The 22233-nt window shown below is 40.9% G+C and overlaps 1 protein-coding gene across 1 annotated transcript in view; it reads left to right on the top strand.

Annotated features, from left to right (window-relative positions):
* Positions 1–12100: 12100 nt before the first annotated feature.
* Positions 12101–22233, top strand: part of ATG10 (autophagy related 10) — a 91819-nt gene continuing 81686 nt past the window's right edge. Inside the window, exons 1-3 of the mRNA XM_062613893.1 lie at positions 12101–12186; positions 15106–15360; positions 17390–17513. Of these exons, the coding sequence (XP_062469877.1) occupies positions 15167–15360; positions 17390–17513 (318 nt within the window). The 5' untranslated portion in view covers positions 12101–12186; positions 15106–15166. The remainder of the gene's footprint in view (positions 12187–15105; positions 15361–17389; positions 17514–22233) is intronic.

Below are 22233 nucleotides of genomic sequence, written 5' to 3'. Positions count from 1 at the left end.
GCTGGATCTCAGTTATTTCCAAGCTGTGTGCCTCAGTAGCTGTTTTATCCAGGTTTGTCTACTGCCAGGTGTTGCAGCCCCACCATTACTCCACATTATGGAGAGTAGTTGCCAGACTAAATTAGTTCTGACATGCCTTCATCAACATCAGCAGAGTTACGCTAGATGCAAATTTGGACCATGGAAATGTGGGCCCTCTCCAGAAGGAAACAGGAGACCTGGTTACCTGGGACACAGAGAAGGCCAAGGCATTCAATGACTTTTTTAAATTGGTCTTTGCCAGCAGGAGCTCCAGCCACACTGCCCAAGTCACAGAAGGCAAAGGCAGTGACTTGGAGAATGCAGAACCGCTGCTGTAGAAGATCAGGTTCAAGATCATCTGAGGAATCTGAAGGTGCACAAGTCCATGAGACCTGACGAGATGCATATCTGGGTCCTGAGGGAACTGGGGGATGACCTGGCAGTGAGTGCTTGAGCTTAGAACCCTGCCATGTGCTGGGCTGCATCCCCAGGGCGTGAGCAGCAGGCCGAAGGAGGGGATTCTCCCACTCTGCTGCACTCTGGGGAGACCTCCCTGCAGTCCTGTGTCCAGCTCTGAGGCAATAAAACAAGAGGGACATGGAGCTGTTAAAGAGATTCCAGAGGAGGCCACGGAGATGCTGCTAGGGCTGGAGCAGCTCTGCTCTGGAGACAGGCTGAGAGAGCTGGGCTGCTTCAGCCTGGGGAAGAGAAGGCTCCTCAAGGGGAGACCTTAGAGCAGCTGCCAGTGCCTGAAGGGGCTACAAGAAAGCTGGAGAGGGGTTTTGGACAAGGGCCTGTAGGGACAGGACAAGAGGGAATGGCTTTAACCTTACAGAGGGGAGACTGAGATGAGGCCTTACGCAGAAGTTCTTCCCTGTGAAGATGGTGAGGCCTTGGCACAGGTTGACCAGAGAAGTTGTGGCTGCCCCATCCCTGACAGTGCGCAAGGACAATTTAGATAGGGCTTGGAGCAATGTGGTCTAGTGGAAGGTGTTCCTGCCCGTGGCAGGGGACTGGAACTGTATGGGCTTTAAGGTCTCTTCCAACCCAAATCATTCTGTGATTGTATGATTTCACTGTTATGTTAAGAAGCTCCATCAGTGTCAGTGCTGCATACAGATTAGGGGAATTGACACTGATGAGCTGATGAAGCTAAAGCATGCTAGGTCATAGTCATATTAAATAAACCATTCCAGTTTCATTAACAGTCTGCTCTTCATCTTCTTGTCTTCCTGAGTTTGACTCTTGTATTATTTACCTTGCACAAATGCTGCATGACTGAAGTAGAATGGCTGAAGCTCAGGACTGGCAGTGGTCTGGGAAACCTCTACACCTAGCCTGTGTGAAATATTCCAGTGCAGTGTAACTGTGTTGTAGGTAAATGTCCATGAATGAAGTGGAGCTACAGCCTCTTATGCCAGGGTAAATTTAGTCAACTGGGTCAGTGCGTTTTGGAATCACAGAGAAGTAAAAGATGACAAGTGAGTAGTAGGAGGGAAAGGAGTAATGACACTGCAAAATAGCTTATTTTGAAATTCTGCTTACAGTGGTTTGGAGGACTGGACCCCTTCAAATCCTTTTTTGCACTCACCTCTGTAGTGGCAATTATCAGTGGGTAAAGGGTCAGGAGAGTATTCCTCCTGTTCAAAGGATCATCTTACTTGATACAAGCAATGATTTTATACAGCCATGCTGCAAGTTTAACTCCATCTGAATAAATGTATGTTTTTTTTTCTGGGGGAAAAGAATTACAATTGGATAATATATCAGTAACTTAGCAGCTGATTTTAATTTTGAAGATCTGGGTAATTTCTGGACTATATCAAAAAAAGCCTGTGGCCTGGACCAAATAAGGATGAACAAAAACTGAGTGTCATATATTAACTTATGCTAGTTAACAGAATTTTGGGCAGTCTAGTATAAGGACAATATTTTAGCATGTGCTAACCTGTCAATTTTAAATGGCAGGTCCTTCTTTAGTGTAAAGAAAAATATTACATTACTAGTTCACTGTCAATTGAATGGTCAGTTCCTCACTGCTCACTTCATTTTACCAGGACAGCTTCTGATTTTCTTCCAGTCTGGCAGGTGACATGTATAATGTTCAGGCAACAAGTATGTTCTTTGCTAGTCCAAATTGATAAGGAAACAAACTAGGCAGATTTACTCCTGAAGTCTCTATTATTTGATGCAATGTTCTTCCACTGGGCTTCTACAAATTTCATTTGCATACCCTCATGAAAACAGCTGACATGCTGTTCTTGTCTTGCATTCTGAAGCACTCAGTACATTCTTAATGTTGGTAGTAAGTCTGGAAAACAAGACTCATGACAACAGAAGATGAAGTGTTAGGAATCAACCTTATTCTCAATTTGCAGTACATGCTGTATGATGAAATGTAATTTTAGGAAGGATTGTAACTGTCTCACCATGCTGAGGCTCTTTACTTGCTAGATTTCTCACAAATGGGATAAAGAGGTATACTAAAAATGTTAAGTTAGAGGACGTGATCTTATGTTGATGAAGACAATAAACTAGGGGGCTTTTTTCCAGTGCTTTACATCAAGCTGGACAAATACTCTTTCTCACATTTCTGTGGCAGGAACTTCCAAGTATGAATAGGTGGCTATGCCATTTGGAATGATGAACAAGTAAACAGTCCAGCATTCAGGAAATGAGAGCAAATGTTAGATGCTGTGTTTGAGAAACAACACTGAGTGAGGAACAGAAGAGGTGGATTTGGCAGCTATGAAAGGGAACTGGCAACAGAAAGTGAAAACTGAAGTGACAGCCTGGTTGGTGAGGCCCAGGGCCTACAAAGCTGACTAGCCCACCTCTGGAAACAGCAGCTGGAGAGGCCATTTCAGGACCAGAAGTTAGCCTTGCCTTTTCTTTGGTCCGCTCCTTGGCAGACACAATTGTATTAGGAACACTAGAGAGCAATAGAATGCAAAAATGCCTTTAGTTTGTGAGGAGAGGCCTGAAGGAGAACTGTGCAGTGACCAAGTATATCAGCAGCTGCTCTCACCAAGTGCCAAATACATGGTTGTTCATGCAAGGGCTGTGTAAGTGCAAATGCCTCCTGCTTCCGCTCCTTGCTGTGAACAGCTCCACAGGGTCTGGGAATCCTGTGAACTGGATGTTTCAGCCTTGGCCTGGGAAGAGGCCAATACACTTGAACCTCTGCGTGAACCCCTGTAACACATGTGAGAAGAAGCATTGAGAAGGGCAGACAAGGGGTATACCAGATGGCAAAACCAATTCTCCCTCTATCTGGTTGCAATTTTATTTGTTGCTTTCTCTGTTGCATATTAAGGTGGAGTTCTGTGCTTTAGGTTGATTTGTTTCTGACCCAGTTAGCTTACATTTTAAAAAGTGGCTTTGAACTGGTAGCAGAAAGATCATCACCAGGCTATGCACCAGCAGCTGAAAGATATTTAATAACGTTTCTTCAGAGTAAACTTGTAAATTTCTTACAGAAGTATCTCAAATTTGCACTTCCTGACACCACAAATAAGTTTAATTTCACTATTGTAGGCCCATGTCCACAGCCAAATGAATCTTTTTTAGGGTACAGTAGTCCACAGCCATACCTACTGCTTTTACCTAGCTGGCATCAGAAGTTATTTTCACAGCACCAGCCAGTCATATGCACACTCCAGTTCCAATAAACCACTGCTAGCTGGGGAACATTTTTCTCCTGGGACCTGTGCAGTTAGAAAAGGATTCCATGGTCTTTAATAAGAGAAACTGATTGTTGCTAAAATATAACAGGGAGCTGTATTATTCTGTGGGTAACAAGATTATTGGGAAGGACCTAATTTTGCCTATGAGCTAAAGCACTCATGTTCATTACTTCAGTGTCACAGGTTTTGCCATATTTACTTTACTGGTGTTCAAAACACTGTCCTTATCCATCAAGCCTTTACTGAGATAGAGCACATCACTCTTCTGGCTTGTGTAAGTCTTTAAGCACAACCCTGGGGCATCTTCTCTCCCTTAGTATCTCTAGACATGTCCAGGAGCTATCGCAGCTACAAAAGCATTGGTCTCTGAAAACCATTTATTTCCCACTGCAGGAAAAACAAGGGTTTACAAAGCAAAATGAAATTCAATAAACAATCTAATTCCTGGAAAGACACCCATGATGATCAGATTGTTACCTGATCCCCAAAGACATCAAAAACCAAAAAAGTGGAAGAAATATTATGACCCCCAGAAATCAAATGTATAGCACACATACATCTCTAGTGTGCAGGACATTGTGTGCATACAATGATGTAGCATGAATAACACATACTAAGTCAAATGGGCTGGGATCCAAAATGTACTGAACTATATACATAAAGACTTTTTAACAGGCATACCTCTGCTCTGCTCTGGGGAAACCCCCCCTGCAGTCCTTCGTCTAGCTCTGGAGTCCCCAGTACAGGAAAGACATGGGCCTGTTGGAGAGAGTCCAGAGAGCTGCTGTTATCTTTTATATTAATGACTTGAGTATTTCATATAGTAGCCTGTCTCAAATTGATTTCAGTTTTTCTAATAGGAAATAAAACCAAAACAAACCAAAACCCCAAGACATCAGTAACCCCAACCATCAGTAACAGCAGCAGAAAGAGAACACAAAACAATGAAAAAAATCTGAAAGAAGTATTAAACTTTTAGATAAAAGAAGTAAAAAGAAGTAGGAAAAACTGCCAAAACCAGAATGTGGCAACAATTGCTGCATTGTGCTGTTACTTTTTTTCCAGTGCTGGTTGGTAGCCGCCGGAGTGGAATAAAAATACTCATGAAAAATGTATGCTGTTTGTATACCTCTCAGTTTGTTTCCTTTTGAACTTTCTCTCAGCGCAATCAAAGGGCCCAAGAGCAAGTATGTGCAAGACACAGACCATGCGTCTACAAAACTGAGCTCTGTTCACTAGCCTAACAATTTCCACACCTTGTACAACTTACTTAATTCCTATTTTTCTGCCAGCAAAAGGAAAATATCACTACTAGTCTACTTTGTAAGAGCACTGTGGTATTGTGCTCTTGCATGATTACTGGGAAGTGATTATTGGAAAATAAGCTCTCAATCTACCAAGCTCTTAACAGGAATTTCAACTACAAAGTCTCCCAAAAGAACAAAGCAAAATAATAGAGAGTAGCTTACTTTTAATTCTTATTATTCATTATTGGTGCAGAATCTCCATAAGCACTGTTTATCTAATGACAGACAATGAAGATATTTAAATTCAGCAGTCACACATGGTGTATGACTGCTAATATTAACTGGAATGAGGTCCAGCATTTTGGTTTTGCAGACGTTGCCTGTATATGTAGTTCTTCCTACACTGTAGATAGGGAGCATTTCCTCCTGTGACCATACTAGTACATCAAATTAAGAAATTATTTGTTGCAGCACAAATGATATGCTGGGTTTAAATGTGCTGTCCAATAGCCTCATGAGATATCTTCACAAGCATTTTGCTTTGGTGATACCATTATTTCTCACTTGGGTTACCTGGCAATATTCTTTTATTATAAAACTTCGCAACCCAGGTCCTGCCAGGCACTGGTAATAACAGATTGTGATCTCTTTCGCCTTAGCAACATTGCTCAGCATTGGAAAGTACAGGTAATCAAAAACCAAAAAGTAGAAGAAATAGCATTAGAATTACTGTGGATCTGAACCATACTAAAGAGGATTTGTGAAACTGAATGTACATGATGTTAAGCCTATCAGAGCTGTAATGTTCCCTGTTTTCTTTGGGGAGTTGAACTGCTTGACTCATCAATGGACTCTGGGACCAAATTACAGGATGAAGAGATGAAAAAGACCTTTTAGAGATCAACCAGTTCACAGCCTGGCTGATGAAGGATTGCTGTCTAAGCTCTTAGTCTAGTTCTAAAAATCTCAGCCAACAAAGTTCCTACAACAACCGCAGTTTACTCGTAAAAATTATCAATATGTGATAATTCATTAATCATAGAATCACAGACTGGTTTGGGTTGGAAGGGACCTTAAAGCTCACCCAGCTCCAACCCTCTGCCACAGGCAGGGACACCTTCCACTAGACCAGGTTGCTCCAAGCCCTGTCCAACCTGGCCTTGAGCACTGCCAGGGATGGGCAGCCACAGCTTCTCTGGGCAACCTGTGCCAGGGCCTCAGCACCCTCACAGGGAAGAACTTCTTCCTAAGACCTTCATCACAATCTCTCCTCTGTCAGGTTAAAGCCGTTCCCCTTGTTCTGTCCTGTCCTGGGTTCAGCAGTAGCAGTCATGTTTCTCCTTTGTGGTAGCTGGTGCAGTGCTGTGTTTTGACTTCCAGCCTGGGAACAGTGTTGGTGATACTGATGTTTTCGGTTGTTGCTAAGTAATGTTTACCCTGACCAAGGACTTTGTGAGGCTCATGCTCTGCCAGGGAGGAGGGGAAGCCGTGAGAAAGCAGAGACGGGGCGCCTGACCCGGGCTAGCCAGGGAGGTATTCCATACCACAGCATGTCATGCTAAGGGTGGGGGGTAACTGGGAGTTACCCGGAAGGACACGGCCTTCCGGGTGGGACTCGTTTCTTGGCCGGTGGTATCGTATTCTCTTCCCTTGTTATTTTCTCTTATCACTGTTGGTACTAGCGGTGGTGATTTGTGTTGTACATTGGTTGCTGGACTGTCCTTGTCTCAACCCGTAGGAGTTGCACCCTTTCGATCCTCCTCCCAGTTCCTCCAGGAGCAGGGAAGAGGAGAGCCCGGGGGGGGGGGGGGTGTGGGGTGGTGGGGCCCTTGACTGATCTCAGTCTGGCACCACTCACTGGGAGTGAGTGAGCAAGCTGTCTGGCTAGGGTTTAAACCACGACATGTCCCTACAAGCCCTTGTCAGAAGCCCCTCTCCAGCTTTCTTCGTGCTTGTGATTGCCCTGACACGTGCAGGACATTGCACTTGGCCTTTGTTGCTGATGTTCAGATGCTCCCTTGCTGACCTGTGATCAGTCTACAGGCTCTGGGCACCTACTGGCACCAGAACCAAACTGGTCTGATGACTTATTATGCATTTGCTTGAAGTATATAAAATCTCAGTAGCGACTCAAGGAACAGGACTATTAAAACCTTTGTATGCAGAGATGAGATGGAAACCTGAGGCACTGATTCAGAGTACAGGCAAAAGAAGGAAGAGAAAGGAGAGAAACCCGTGTTGGGAGTTCTTGTCAAGTAATTTTAGAACTACAGCAAATGCATTTCCTTTGATAAACTGGCACTCACTGCAACTTCCTGAAACACCCTGGCAACAATACTGGAGATGACCAAGCTGATACCAGATGCTGTAAGAATATTCCATGAATCTGATCTGCTCTGCAGACAGACAAAAAGGGAAACAGACAAAAAAACCTGAAACAGCCCAAATTTGTCAATAGCAGAGCCAGGATTAGAACCCATCTATAATAAGTAGAGTATACTGTCTATATAGAGAGATGGAATTTCTGTTAGCAGTAACATATGGATACTAACAGTTTTTCAAAGCTAAGTGCTTCAGACCTTAACTTTCATAACACAAGTCAGTTAGGCTCACCAGCAAGTACTGGAAGGAGATACTCAGGTAAACTGTTCATTATTTTTAACAACACATAATTACTAAATTACAATTTAAGGCCCATAAATAATATTTGTGATGCTCCGATGGTATGGCTAAAGCCTATACTCTTTAAAAAAGACCACTAGTGTTGAAATCCGAGTTGCTGCATGTTCTTGATTTTTATAGCAACTGCATGCTCACAATTTTAAATAAAGTAAATGAATCAGAGTAGACAGATCTGAATATATGGAAACTATGGCTTAGCTTCCTAAAAGATGCCAGTCATGGTGACTCCTTTGCTAACTTCAGCGCAAAATTAGGGCCCTATCATGCACTTTTAAAATGAGCCATGCCCTAAACTTGATGATTCTTCCCTAAGAAAATCCAGAGAGACAGTAACAAAGCTAAAATTAGAAATCAGGAGCTGTAGCTTCCAAGGCAATACACACTGCTTGACATTTTTTCAATACCACAGGCATTTTCTGCTAGCAAAAAAATGGTTTAAGGAATAGAATCCCACAATGTAAAAACCTTCCTTTAAAACTCAGGGTTGGATGACAACAGAGTGTTTACTTACCAAATTTCATAAGCCCAAACATTTAAAAGAATCAGTGAATAACAATATAAATAATTAATTCTGATGATTAAATAATGACTACAGCATCACAACTTGTGGTTGTAATAGCATAACCCAAGCTGTGTAGCTGCTTTCAAAAATAATATATGTAGTCAAAATAGCAATCTGTGGAAGTACTATGATCCATTCAAAGCACATCATACAATCATTCTCCAGAATAATTTCACAAAACAAAACTTTGCTGACCTATACCTAATGCTGAATATTACAGACTTGGATAGAACTTTTCGCTGCTCACAAACAGTTGTGAAAATTATCTTTAAATATGACTCACAGTGCATATTTGAAGAACTCTAACTAACAGCCACAATCCAGTAAATGGAATTTTAAGTACAAAGAAAAATGGTTTACCTCAGGAATATTCCAACAAAATGCCTTGGGCCTTGTGAGCTCTCCACACCCAGCAAATTACAATCAAATTGGGAGCTCCATGGTTGCAGAGTGTCACATTACCACCAACAGCAAAACACCGCTTGCCTGTGGAGGTTCTCCATTGCAGTATGGTCTCCAAAGCTCACGGGGTAGCTCATTTACTCTAAATGCAAATCACAAAACTCTTTAAAATGGCAGTTTCCTGCTAAATAGGTAAACCCCACATTTTAAAGCAACATTTTAAAGCACTGGAACAGGCTGCCCAGAGAAGTTACCATCCCTGGGGGTAATTAAAAAACCATGTAGATATGGTCCTTAGTGACATGGTTTAGTGGTGGACTTGGGAATGTTACGTTAACAGTTGGATTTGAGGATCTTAAGGGCTTTTTCCAAGTATTCTCTGATTTTGGGTTCCATTCATCCATCCAGATATATTACTATATACTATATACTGTAAACCACAGTTTGGATATTTGGATTTCTGCACATACTACAGTTTGGATGACTTAGTCATGCCAGACAAGACCTTACCACTAAAAGATGCATGGCTTAATAGACTTGTAAATTTTAAAAATAAGTATTTTAACATTTGTGTAGCAAAACAGCTTCTGTGCACTTGGCAAATTTTCACACCTAAAAGCAATTATACTGTCAACACAGCTGGGTAACAAAGTAAAACAACACCCATCAGGCATCTTGTGGAAGTAGCTCAGGATTAGTATTTTGGTGAGACCGTTAATTTTTTCTTGTTTTCACCCAGACAGCTGCCTAACCACAGAATCAGAATCCCAGACAGGTTTGGTTTAGAAGGAACCTTAAAGCTCATCCAGTTCCAACCCCCTGCCATGGGCAGGGACACCTTCCACTAGACCAGGTTGCTCCAAGCCCCGTCCAGCCTGGCCTTGAGCACTGCCAGGGATGGGGCAGCCACAGCTTCTCTGGGCAACCCATGCCAGGGCCTCAGCACCCTCAGACAGAAAAACTTCTTCCTTGTATCCAATCTAAATCTTCCATTTAAGTTTGAAGCCATTCCCCCTTGTCCTATCACTAGGGTCCCAGATGAAGAGTCCCTTGCTTCATCATGGATAACCACACTGGATACTCCTTCACTCATCCACCATGTTACATTCCAAGACAGTGCAGAAATGAGCTGGCCACTTCAATTCTGCGTTTCCCCCTCCTCACTAGGGGGAACTAGTAACATTTTGTATTTATCTTGTAAGGAGAGAACGGCGGTGAAGCCAGCGAAACCGATTAGGCACACGCAGATGCGTCATTGCTGAGCTCTTGGAGCGAGGCAGCGAGTCTGAATTAACCCGGGGCTAGTACGGTTGACGGTGGCGGAGGGAGCGGACAATGGAACTGGGCAAGAGTTCCGGTGCCCCGGCAGCTAGCCGGGAGCGCTCCCGAGCCATCACCTCACACGGGCAGCGCCCACGAACACCCACGGAGACTAAACCCCACCCCCCTTGTACCTCGCGGCCGAGACCAGCACCTTCAGCCGCGCATGCGCTACCGCGCCCTCCCTCCCGCCGGCCGCGGTCCGCCGCACGGCGCGCGTGCGCGGAGGGCAGGCTGGGAGCGTGGCGCTGGCGGGAGGCGGAGGTACGGTACGGTACGTGGAGGGCGGTATGGCGGAGCAGCTATCCCCCACTCCCCGCTTCCTCGCCTCAGTTCGCCTCACCTCAGGCGGGACGGTCTGCCCATGGCTCCCCCCGGGGCCCGCCGCCTGCCTGTCCCTCCAGTAGCCCCTCCACCACCACCCGGCGGAGGGCCTGAGGGGCTCCACATGGCGGGGCGGGCAGGGAGGAGAGGGGCCGGCCTGGCCGGGGCTTGCCTTGTCCCTGCTGCCTGGGGGGCCCTGAACAGGCGCGGCTGGCTAACTCGGCTTTGCTCGTCGCTGTTAAGTCTTTTCGGGTTATTGTAGGGAAGAAAAGTGTGCTGCGCGAGTGCCAGCAGCCTGGTGTCACTTCACAGCTGTTAATGTTCCAAAGCATATACCACTTGTCCAAGACAGCGGATTGAGCTAAATGATCTTAAGATCCTTTCCAACCTTTTCACCATTCCGTGATTCTGTGATCTCTGCTTAAAACGTGTGTGAGAGCTGTACTTCCCTTTACATTGGACGCAGTTGTGCGGTCCATCATCTGAACTGGGAAATTTGAGAACTGCAGAAGCCTTTACCCTGCCTGTTTTCCACATTTCCTCTTTCTTGGCATCCGGGTGTCACAGGGTAAGGGGGGCTTGAGTTAGCTACCATTGAAAATGAGGTGTTTTCAAGTGCGAGACTAATCATTAGGTCATGAGTGGACAGGGTGACACTGTGATTGTGGGCCAGATCCTGAAAAATATGAACATAACATGAGGTGCTGTGTCCTCTGTGTTTTTTTTTTTTTTTTGTTAAGAAAAACCATGTAATAGTTAACTGAGTATTTGAGTTTGGTGCTGCAGTGATGCCTGATGTCTGTAAACTGGCTGTGTTTATGAGAAATCCTCTTTGAAAGAGGGTAAAAAAAGTAAAATTGGAAAGATCCTCTGGAAGCTTTTATGTTACCTTTAAGACCCTGGAGGGAAGCATAAGAGGGAAAGGGAAGGTGCTCATTCGAAGCATGTTGGGACCCCCTGAAGCACATTGTTGGGCCATTGAGAGCTGTGATGCTGACATGAGCAGGAGCAATTGCTTCTTCGGGGCTCTGATGGCCATTGTGGAGGTTCTGGATCTGCAAACACTTTGTTAAGGTGTTGTGGAGCCATTCAGTTCCCCAAGAAAAAGGTGGTAAGCCTATGGAAGTAGTCCTCTTCCATGCAGTACAGTCACTGGCTGTGCAATGCTGCTAAGGAAATGTATGTCAAAACATCCAGCTTTGGTCTCTCCAGTACAAGAAAGACAGTGCCATACTGGAGCAAATCCAGTGAGGGGCCACAAAGATGATTAGGAATGGCTGACATACAAGGCAGGGCTGAGGAATTGGGACTTACCAGCCTGGAGATGAGAAATGTCAGTTTGAAATACTGATGGGAGAGAATAAGGAAGAGGGAGCCAGGCTTTTTGTGCTCTATGTTGTGAATGCACAAGAGGCGTTGATCACCAACAGATACATAGTTTTTTTCATTTAAACAGCAAACTGTTTACTGCTGTGGTAATTAAACACTGGAACAGATTTTCTGGAGAGGTTGTGGCATCTCCAGCCTTTGAGATCATCAAAACCCAACTGGAAATGGTCCTGAGCAACCTACTCTAGTTGATTCTTCTGTGAACAGGGGGATTGGACTAGATTATCTCCAGAGGTCCATACCAACTTCAGCCATTTTGTGTGTCTGATTTTCTAATGTATTTGAAGAAATTTGTCTTCATTTTAAAGAACCTGTTTTTTCTCCTCCTGCCCTTCCCAATGCTTTGTTGTTTTTAATTGCTAGAAACGAGTGAAAGTTTTTAGTGTTCACTTTATGTGCCAGTACTAACATCTAGTTTGCTCTGCAGATGTCCTGTAGGACATCAGGTGAAGAGGACTTCCTTTTGGAAGAAGAGAGATTCAAGCAGTACTGTGAAGAATTTATTAAACATTCACAGCGGATAGGAGATGGTTGGGAGTGGAGAACTAGCAAGGTAAAATAATCATGTTAATTTTTAGATACCCTTTCTGTCATTTTTGAAGTGTTGACAACCGCCACAAGCTGGAACATCCTTTTTGAGGGCAGTTTATTTCAACATATGAAATAAATGGTATTTTGCACAGCTTGTCCAAGAACAAAATAGTGTATAGATGGTTTACATGAGGATATAGGCCTGTTATCTGTGTTGAATAGGGTTCGTGAATCCAAAAACTACTGCACTTTGTGGTGTAACTTTGAAGGGTTACCCAAGATGATTTCTGTTTTGGTCTGAAAATGTCTTTTAAAGTATTAGGCAGTCTTTGTTTTCAGAATTCCCAGTGTTAGAAAAACAGTCACAGCTTTCAAGAAGACTTTCAAGTGGCTGTCTATGCTTAAAGTGAATTAAAAAAAAAAAGAAGCTGTTCCTTCTAATCTTAACTGCCTAGCTTCGTGTTCCAGCCACTGGTATCTGTACCTTTGTCTTCTAAGCCGGCACCCTTTTTTCATCAGAATTCTCTTTGGTTTGGTACTTTAGTTTTAGATCCTTTAGAACCTTGTAATTGTAAAAGCAAACCATGTTGAGCTCCCTGACTATTTGACATGTTTTCCAGTAGTTTAACCATTCTTGTGGATCTCCTCTGAATCCTGTCCAATATATAAAATTCCTTTTTCAGCTGTGGGCAGAACTAGACAATGGATGTTGTATCATTGTGAAATTCAAACCTTCCTACTCTGGGCAAGAGGTTGTGGTCATGTATCCAAGGATCACTTTAACCCTGTAAACTGAAATAGCACATAGTTTTTACTCTAAATGTGTGACTTAATGTTTTGCATTAAAATACGTGTTAGTTGCATACAGCAAGCGGAAAAACCTGTATAAGTGATCAATCCTCCTTATTTGCTGGTTCCCCATAATTTTCAAACCTCACCAATAATAATTACATACTGTTTCTAGGTCATTAATCAAAATTTTGAATAACGGGGACAAGTCCCACAGGACCCCATTAGAATCACATATGATGGTTCCCCATTTTTTTAAGTTACATTTGATATCTGTGAAATTAATCATATTTTCATCCTTTAGTGGGAGTCAGATTAGCATGGGATTATTTTAATGTTTTAATTTCCACTTGTGGAATTAGCAGTTTTCTTACAGAAGTCTGAGCATGTATTGTTTGTGTTTATCAAGCAAACATGTCTTTACTGTGATAAAACCTATTTTTCTTACAAAATAATTACATGTACTGTATGTTTTTCTTTATTTACTGCATTCTACATAATGTCTTCTGTTCTTTTGGTTGGGATGACTTCAGTACGTGAATATGTGTACAGTTACTCAAATTAGCCAGTATATAAAGATACATTGATACATGCTGGCTTTATCCAAGCTTCTCTGAAGCTTCCACAATGCTCAAAAACCTAAAGATCAGCAGTTCTTATGTAATGATTTAAAAATACCTAACAATAGTCGTGTCATGTTAATGTCCTGCTTACCCACCACTGAAATGAAAACTTCTTAATAGTTATGGTTTATGGGTACATAATTTGTATTTGTTCTCTAAATAAGAGCAGAAATATTTTGAGTAGTTGCAGTTTCTACTTTGATTGCTTCTGTTATTTTCCATCTAATAATGAATCCACATTGTTCTAGGATGTCTCTTTGCCCCACTTTTTTTGATGTGTGGGCAATACAGGTTTTCCTATGTTTTGCTTTTCTGACTGTATCTGTATGATACTTTGGGGTACTCATTATTATCTGTGTATTTCTTCTCTTTGCTGTAGAAAATATACTGCTCTAGATTTTGTGTTTTACATTAATGGATTTAGTGGTTTTGCATGCTTCCATGAATTTTGAGGAGAAAAATCATGCTTCTACCATTTTGAAGTGCAGTAAGTCCTGCAGTAAATACATGCCATCACTTCTGTGGCAATTGTACATTAGCATTTGTAAATCACAAATTAACAGAATTTCAGCAAGAAGCAGGATTCTGGCCTTAGGTACACTCTGTTTAGAAGTTTTTAAAAGAGTGCAAATACTAGCTAAGTGTTATAGTGAACCCTTTTTTACAATGAGCCATTTGAAACTTTAGATTTCAGTCCAAGGCTGTATTTGTGAGGATTTATTCAACAAAGAAGAATGCTCTAAGCCTCTATTGGGAATTTAATACATGGGTCAAAGTTTGAGCTTTCTGTGAAATAAGAGGCTTTGCTGAAAATAGCAGAATGAGATAGAATTTTGTTCTTACCTATGAAAAAAATTTTAAGAGATTTTGTTTTTTTCTTTTTTTTTAATGGGTCAAGTTGGTGACTCTGATTTCAGTGTGATAAAAACCTGGCCATTGAGACCATCCATTTATGTAGTACGTAGTCTGGGAAGGAAGCTTGGCTTGTCGTTAACAAGATGTCCCATTGTTTTTTTGCCCTTTTTTTTTTTTTTTTTTTTTTACCCAATGTATGCATTGTGGGTAGTTCAGGGCACTCTTAGTTTTGCTGATGTAATGCACTTGGGTCCTATTCCTCATTCGGTACTCATGTGAATAGACCCATTGATAGCAATAAGACCACACAAGTAAACCAGGCTTGTAGAACTGTGTTCTTGTGTTCCTGAGTTTTCTGTAGAGATTAAATTTGCATGATGAAATACTCATTGTTTTTGTGGATCTGGCTCTTGTGACATAAGCTCACATGGCCCAAGCAGAACCATGTATTTATAGCTGTAAGTGAAATGTTCTAAACTATGTTATTTTTATAATCTGTTTCTTTCTCCCAGAAGAAAGCTGTAAAAAAGCCAAGAGCACCTCTACTGTAGGACTTGATGAAGCTAAACTGGAGTGCTGTTATTAGGGGTGGATGGTTAAATCTTGGCTGTGAAAGCTGCCCCCTGTTAGCTTTCTGCTTTATGTTTCTTATTCTCACTCTTCTCTCCCAGCAGCACTTACTCCAGTATGATGCTGTTGATGTCCTGAGTGAAGAATCTTTCTCTACCTTCTCCCATGGCAGCTCTGGCAGCCTGGAAATTGGGAAACAACACAAGGCACGATAAATTCCCAGCTACAGACAGTCATAAGCAGTCAACAAGAGCATCACAAGCAGAGATAAAGATGCCATTATCCCACTCAGTGCTTGTCAGGCTCCACCTTGAATACTGTACTCAGTCTGGGTCCCTGACTTACTCACTTAGGTTAATCTAGATAATCATATCAGGGGCTGTATCAGTTCACTTTTGCTTATGATACTCAAAGGATAGCTGGAGTAGAAATGAGCTTCCTTTCCTCACTAATGAGATCAAAGTCCTTGCTAAAGTATTGATATATTTATAGGGGCAGAAGGGTGCAAAACAGGTATCACACCAGGGGGTGCGAAAGGAAGGTTGCTTCTCTTCCCTGCCACCTCTCCTCTAGCCTCTGACATGCGGCTATCAAATACAGAGACGGCTAAATCCAATTGTTCATAGGTATTTTTTCACGGCAGTCAAATGCTACAGAATGCACAGGCTGTGGCGCTTGGCTCCTTCCTGCTGACAGGAAGAACTGGTTCAGAGAGGTGAATGCTTCAGTGAAGCAGCCCTTCTCTGGCAAACCTCACTGTGCCTTGGGGCATTTTACCTCAGTGGGTGGCCGTAGTAGTTTCTTTGCTGCTCTTAGGGGGATGAATACCTGTGCACGTAGCTGTAATCCTGCTGACACTCCCCATGAAGCTCAACAAGGAGAGACTTCAGAGAGTGTTGAGGTTGAGGGAAGTGGCTGCTGCACTGGCGAGTTAGTGTTAATTTTTCTGTCACTGTTGCGCTCTGCATACTCAGTTCTCCATTGCACAGGCTGCAGTTTAGTTCTGCACCCATGACATCCAGCAAAGTGAGGCTTAGTGACGAAATAGGCCAAGCAGTTGGAAAAATTGTAAGCCAGGGCTGAAGTATACAAACGGTGTATATGTGTGTGCATATGAAATATACAAACATAGTATAATTCATGCTTAAAAACTCATGGGCAAAAATAGGTGTAGAGAGCATTATAATTTTTAATGTGTGAAACTTGGTGAGAACAAAGTGAACAAGTAGCCCATAGTGGATTTTGGAGGTACATGTATTCTACAGTATCCTTAAAAAGAGAGAACTGATGTGTTGGAATAAAACTGGTGTTGATTTAAAGGTCAGAATACATAAGATAAAACTGTGTCAGCAATGACAGATTAACCAAAGAGTTAAATTATAGTGTGAAATTTGCAGCCCTGTCAACAATTTAATGCTACATTAATGAACTTTGTAGAGACTGTTCTGAATAGAATCCTTTTTCATCAGATGTTGTGCATATGCTTTCTGTGTTTCTTTAAAATAAAATGTAATGAAACAGCTAATAAAACCCCTATTTATTTGTTTCCTTTGAGAAACAAGTTTTTAACATGCAGCTACTGTTGTGTTCTGTATACGCTTTCTCCCTTTCAGAGTGTTTTTCCAGTGATCTGTTACTAAAGTTTTTCTCTCCTCTTGCTTCTAATTAAAAAAAAAATACATGTTTTTATATGTGTGTAGACAGCCAGGTTAGCAAGGGGAGAAAGCTCCTAAAACCGTCTCCTGCCACTCTGAAATTGCAAAAGGGCTTTTTACAGGAGTAGACCCTGTGGCCTGGGAAGCAGAATGGTAAGAAAGAAACTGGGATAAGGTACAGCCTTGTCTCTTTTCTCTTACATTTGACCCTCAGAGGTGATAAAGAGAAGGGAGCAAGTAGTGACACTGCACACATGTTCTGAAGTGTTGCTGGATTGTTTTTTTTGTTTGGGTTTTGTTTTTTTTTAGGACTTTAAGAATGTTAGAGGGGGAACAGAGCAAAAAGAAACCAATCTAGCAAGAACGGGGAAGTTTATAAAGGCAAGTATGCATTGCTAGAAATAGGTCAAAATCATAAATATCTGCTCATCTCTTCATGAACTTGGTGCAGTGACTTCCTGTTTGGTGCATATCCTGATTCCCAGGTAGCAGTTGTCCTATTCAGTTAATAGCTGTATAAAATTTTATTTTTACTGTTCAGGTCTTTGACTTCCTTTAATGCCAACAGCTAGTATAAACTACTTGGGAGAAGATGCTGAAAAGCAACGCAGTCATTGGTGACTATAAAAAGACCTGGGAGTTTACACCTAAATATCATGCTCTCTTTATTTTCTAGAACAGTGATAGCATTTAGAATTTTGGTTACAGATTTTTTTTTTCTTGTTTTCTGAACCCAGGATCTTGGTGATGGTTATCTTAGTAAAACACACTTCCAAATAAGAAATAGAAGCATCCCACCAGATCTCAAGGAGAAATGCAGTGCTAACATTGAACAAGCATTATTTACACATGCTGAAGTAAGTACACGTTCTGGACTTTTGTGTTTGTAAAATAAATGATGAACAAGATTTTTAAAAGATACTATACTGTTAATTAAGTCCTGCCAGAAAGGTTTCAGATTGACCAGTGGCTTTAATTGTTTTCCCTGTAGTTGTTCTCATTCAAGTGTACAGCTCTATTAGCGATGAGGACTGGGATGAAATGGGAAGATTCCAGCATCTTTTATGTATATGTTTTCCTCATGGAAGGGTATCTCTTTGCGCTTTGGTTCACCAACATTAAGGAAACTTTTGTGTGTGTGGAAAAAAGATTAAGCATTAAAATCTAGTTATCTTAGAGATAAATATTAATTAAAAAATAAAGAAAATTTTAGGTTAATACTCATTTAAGTGAAACTTACTGAATAAGTTGCGTGTAAATATTTTACAATCAGTGCATATTTTTCTATTGTGGAACTAACATAAAATGTGGAGCAATGTTTTGAAACTGGTGATGGGAAATAAAATAGATCTGGTGTTCTTGAAGGAGAATAAACTTCTTTCTTGCAGAAAATGAAAATGATTCATTAAACCCAGGGTGAACTGATCTGAATAATTACTTGATTGTTTGATTCTGCATTAGACCTGCAGATTACTGACTAATCAAGATATAAACAGTAGATATTCACTGTCTTGTTATGTCGTTACCATAAATATGAAGAGAAATCTTGGGTTATAATTGACTGAAAACAATGCATTCTGTATACTATAAACTATTGAATAGATGGAGATGGTGTATTTTCCAGGTACCTTTTTCAGTAGCAGTTCCTTTTCTTTTTTCCTCAGCCTACTGTTTTTTCTTTTTTTTTTTATTTTTTTATTTTTTTATTTTATTTCACACTGTCTCTGGTACAGGGTCTGAAATGAGTGTTATTTTGGCCTGGTTTCTGAAGGAAACGACACTTAAAACAACCATGCTGTTTGATAGTCTGTGGAGTAGTAATTTCTACTGAGTCTTTAGTTCACTGACAGCTTTCAGCTGTATTTTGAAGAGGGGTAGGTATCAAAAAGTGTTTGGTTCTTAAAAATTTTGTGAAAGCAGATATTTGGCTAGAGGAAAAGTACTTTTACTGGCAGGTAGAAGCCTGGTCTTCATATTCTGTTTGTCTACTCAGTGCAAGTGACTAGTGCAAGCACGGGGCTGGACTAAAACAGCACCTTGGTCTCGCAGAGTGCCATGAGGAGCAGCAAGGATTCTCTTGACACAAGGAAGCTGTAAACAAGATGTGGTTCTTTTATCAGCAAGACAACTTGTTCAATCAACTGAAAAAAAAACAAAACGTTTTACAACCCCTTAGCTTTGATATGAATTGGAAGCTGTATAATCTTTAGAACCATAACCTTGCATTTGTTTGATAAATACCAGTTATAAGCATACTATGTAAGTCACAGCTGAAGCATTTTAAGTTTTCTTTCAATTTGCATTCTAGTATTTGTTCAAATGAAGGTTAACAGTGCTTCAGAAGTTGTTACTTGTCACTATGACATTGTATACTTCAGTCCTGGCTAGTAAGAACAGATGAAGAGTGAAGCAAGGTCTTGGAAAAAATATTGTAGATTATGAGACATGGGGGTATGTGTAAGAGAAAAATCGAGTTTCTTCTCCAAAATACTCACTGCCTAATGCAGATTATGTTGCATTTTCTTTCTTCATTGAACTGAAGGCTAACCAGGCTGTTACAGTTATTTAATCTAGAAAATGGTAGAAGGATACCAGTACATTGGAAAATGAAATTTGCTACAGATACATAAAGTGAAACTATGCATTTCACCCTAAGGAGAAAGATGGAAACAGTGACTCTGTAGGGGATTAATTTGCTCAAGCACAGCAGTGGCTGTATAAGATGCATATTCTTGCCACAGATGTTCCATGTGAGAGTCCTGTTGCACTGTTTTAACAGTCTGGTGTTACGGAGTTACTGCAGTGTCTTTCAATAAATTTCTGAAATATATTCTGTTGAATAGAGTTCAGCAAAAGTTGTGGTCTTGGTAGTAACTGGAAAGGTTTCCTCTGGCTACATACTTTCAATATTTGCCATTTTTTTTCCTTAGAAAATTTGTAAATGTTATATATTTGAATTCTGACAGAGCTCTAGGTAAGAGTTTTAATTTATTTGGAAAAAAAGTCATCTGATAGTTGCGTATTCAATTTTCGGTTTCAGAATTACTGTTTATGATCTAGTTTTTTCTATATTGTATCTCTGCTGCTTGTGTCTTACTGAGGTACTTTCATCTGCCAGTAGTCAGATCTTCAAGGCATGGTGGGAGATATCATATATAGTTTTATGTGAGATAATTAAACTAGGAACAGTAAGGAAATTAAAGTCAAATCAATATCCAGTGTTAGGAACAACCCGTGTTGTCAAAAAGACGAGGGAAAAAATGTACTGTAGCATATGACAGGCCATATGAGGCCACAAGATTTTCCTCTCCTCTTGCTGGGAAATCAGTTGAGAGATTACAAATAGAATGTTAATTTTGGGAGGCAAGGTGAAAATTAGGATGCAGATTAGAAATCAGATTTTTGAAGCTGTGTGGAAATATGGGAAAGTTATCTCGACTGAGTACTTAACTCCTGTTTAAGTGACCAAAGACACATCAGAGGAAAGGTGATGTTGAGTAAATCAGTGAGTATATTGTGTTGTAGCAAAGAGTACAAGAGTACAGTTAGAATATTGAAACTGCAGAGAAGCGAAAGTACCTGTTCTATTTGTATTTCATCTGTAAAGGAATGGTAAAGTCTGTGATACAGTACAGAAAATATACAGAATAACTGAAGCAACTTTATTAAAACAACAAAATCAGTTACCAGTCAACACAGGATCAAAAATGTGCTAATTATATGGCATCTCCAGAGAAAATGATAAAATTATTTGAGCAGTTTATTTCAGCTCATTGGCCATATGGATAGTTAATGTTTCCAGTTTTCTGTCTCATTGTCTGGTATCTAAATATTTGGAGCCTTCCTGGTGAAGGAGTGATGAATAACTGTGTATTCTGGTGTTTTCTAGAGCAGTCTGTAGTATGTGGTATGCTTGGTGCCATTTATACAAGTTGTGTTTTCCTCTGAGAACCAAGAATAAATTTTTGTGTGGGTTTCTTTCTGCTTATTTTAGATATCTGCAATACAGAGCGTGTCACTTAGATCTTTGTTTCAGCCTGAGGAGGTAAAAAATGCATTTTTGGGTACAAATCAGTCAACCTATTTTAGGTGTCTTCTCTAGGAGAAGATGAGCTAAAAAGTGTCTGTTTTGCTTCCATGATGATCAAGGGAAGCTAGATGGTTAACCTGGATGTAGATGTCTGCCTTTTGTCATGTGGATCTCATACAACAAAATCTCATATGACAGAATACAGGGCTGAGCTCCTTAAAAGTAGTAGCAATTTTTTCTGGTGACTTCACTGAAGCTGAGATTTCACTTCAACATTGAAGCTCAACCTTAGTTGAGGCCTGTATTTTGTAAAGTAGCAATTGAAAAAAAAAGAATTTAAGGATAAACCATTAGAACAATTGGCATTGATTTAAGTTTTGACTGAAATCCCTACATTGTCACTGGCATGCCCATGCAGTGGAATGCCTTGGTCATACAGGAGATCAGAATGTGTACTCAATGCATGCAATGGATCTGCATGTGCGAGTGTGGCAGAGTACCACCCTTCTTTGGGGTGGTGGTAGTGTGAATTGTTGTATTCCAGTTCCTGTTGGAACAGCTTACTTGCACAGAGGTTCCTGTATTGCATGTATTGTGAGAACTAGAGGTCAGTTGATAGACAGTAGGTTGCTGTGTTGGAGGCAGTCTTCTCTATAGAACCAAGAGGAATACAGCAGAAGCTAAGAACAGGTTTGGCAGTCACTGTGCTGTGCTGCAGCAAGTTGTCATGTTACCTAGAATGAAGCAGGTTTTCAGTTTTCTGGAACTTGAAGGCTTACGCCATGCACGTAATAGTGAATTGATGTTTTCTGCAGCTCATTGGCAAGCCTGCTGAATTCAGACTGTCTCCTTGTTATCCTTGGATATCTGCTAGTTTCCAGACACACTCTTGCTAATTCCTGAGCTGTCCTAGGCAGTAGACGAATTACTTTATGAACTCATATGGATTTATGTCCACATAAATTCACTGACACTATGAAGCAAGGTATCTGAAGACAGGGTATGCTTAAATTCTAGTAACTACTTAGAGCAGTTTTAGAAAATTTCTCTTTATACTTGGCAGTAATTGAGTTGTCAAGTGTGGGGACCCTTTGTTTCGTTTGCCATCATCTTTCATTTGCCATCTTACTAGAAAGAGATTGAGAATGTTCTGATTTCTGTGAATCTGGTTTAATAAAGGTATTTGTTTTAATGTCTGGCTTCATAAACAGAAACTACTAATGACATTATGACTAACCATAAACAAACTTTAGACCAGGTTTGTGGAGGACACCCTTCTAACCAGTGAGATCAGATTCAGTCCCTAGGATATCATTCTATGATTCTGTATGAGTTGAAGGATACATAAATGTTTTAGAGCATCTTCCAACAGAAGAAAAACAGCATGAGATGAAAAGCATGTAGCTAATACAAACACATGGTGCTATTTGAAAATTAGTAGGTTGCAGTTTTGTTCTAGTTAAATTTTTATTGAATTAGTTGTCTTTCTGTGTTTTCCTGACTTTATGCCAGATGAGTGTCATCTATACTTCTCTACAGACAGCGTA

The sequence above is a fragment of the Pezoporus occidentalis genome, unplaced genomic scaffold (genome assembly GCF_034315485.1).
Source record: "Pezoporus occidentalis ecotype Australia unplaced genomic scaffold, CSIRO_AGI_Poc_V1 ctg170, whole genome shotgun sequence".
NCBI lineage: Eukaryota > Metazoa > Chordata > Aves > Psittaciformes > Psittacidae > Pezoporus > Pezoporus occidentalis.
The sequence above is the reverse complement of the archived record's forward strand: the minus strand, read 5'-3'. Positions and strand labels throughout refer to the sequence as shown.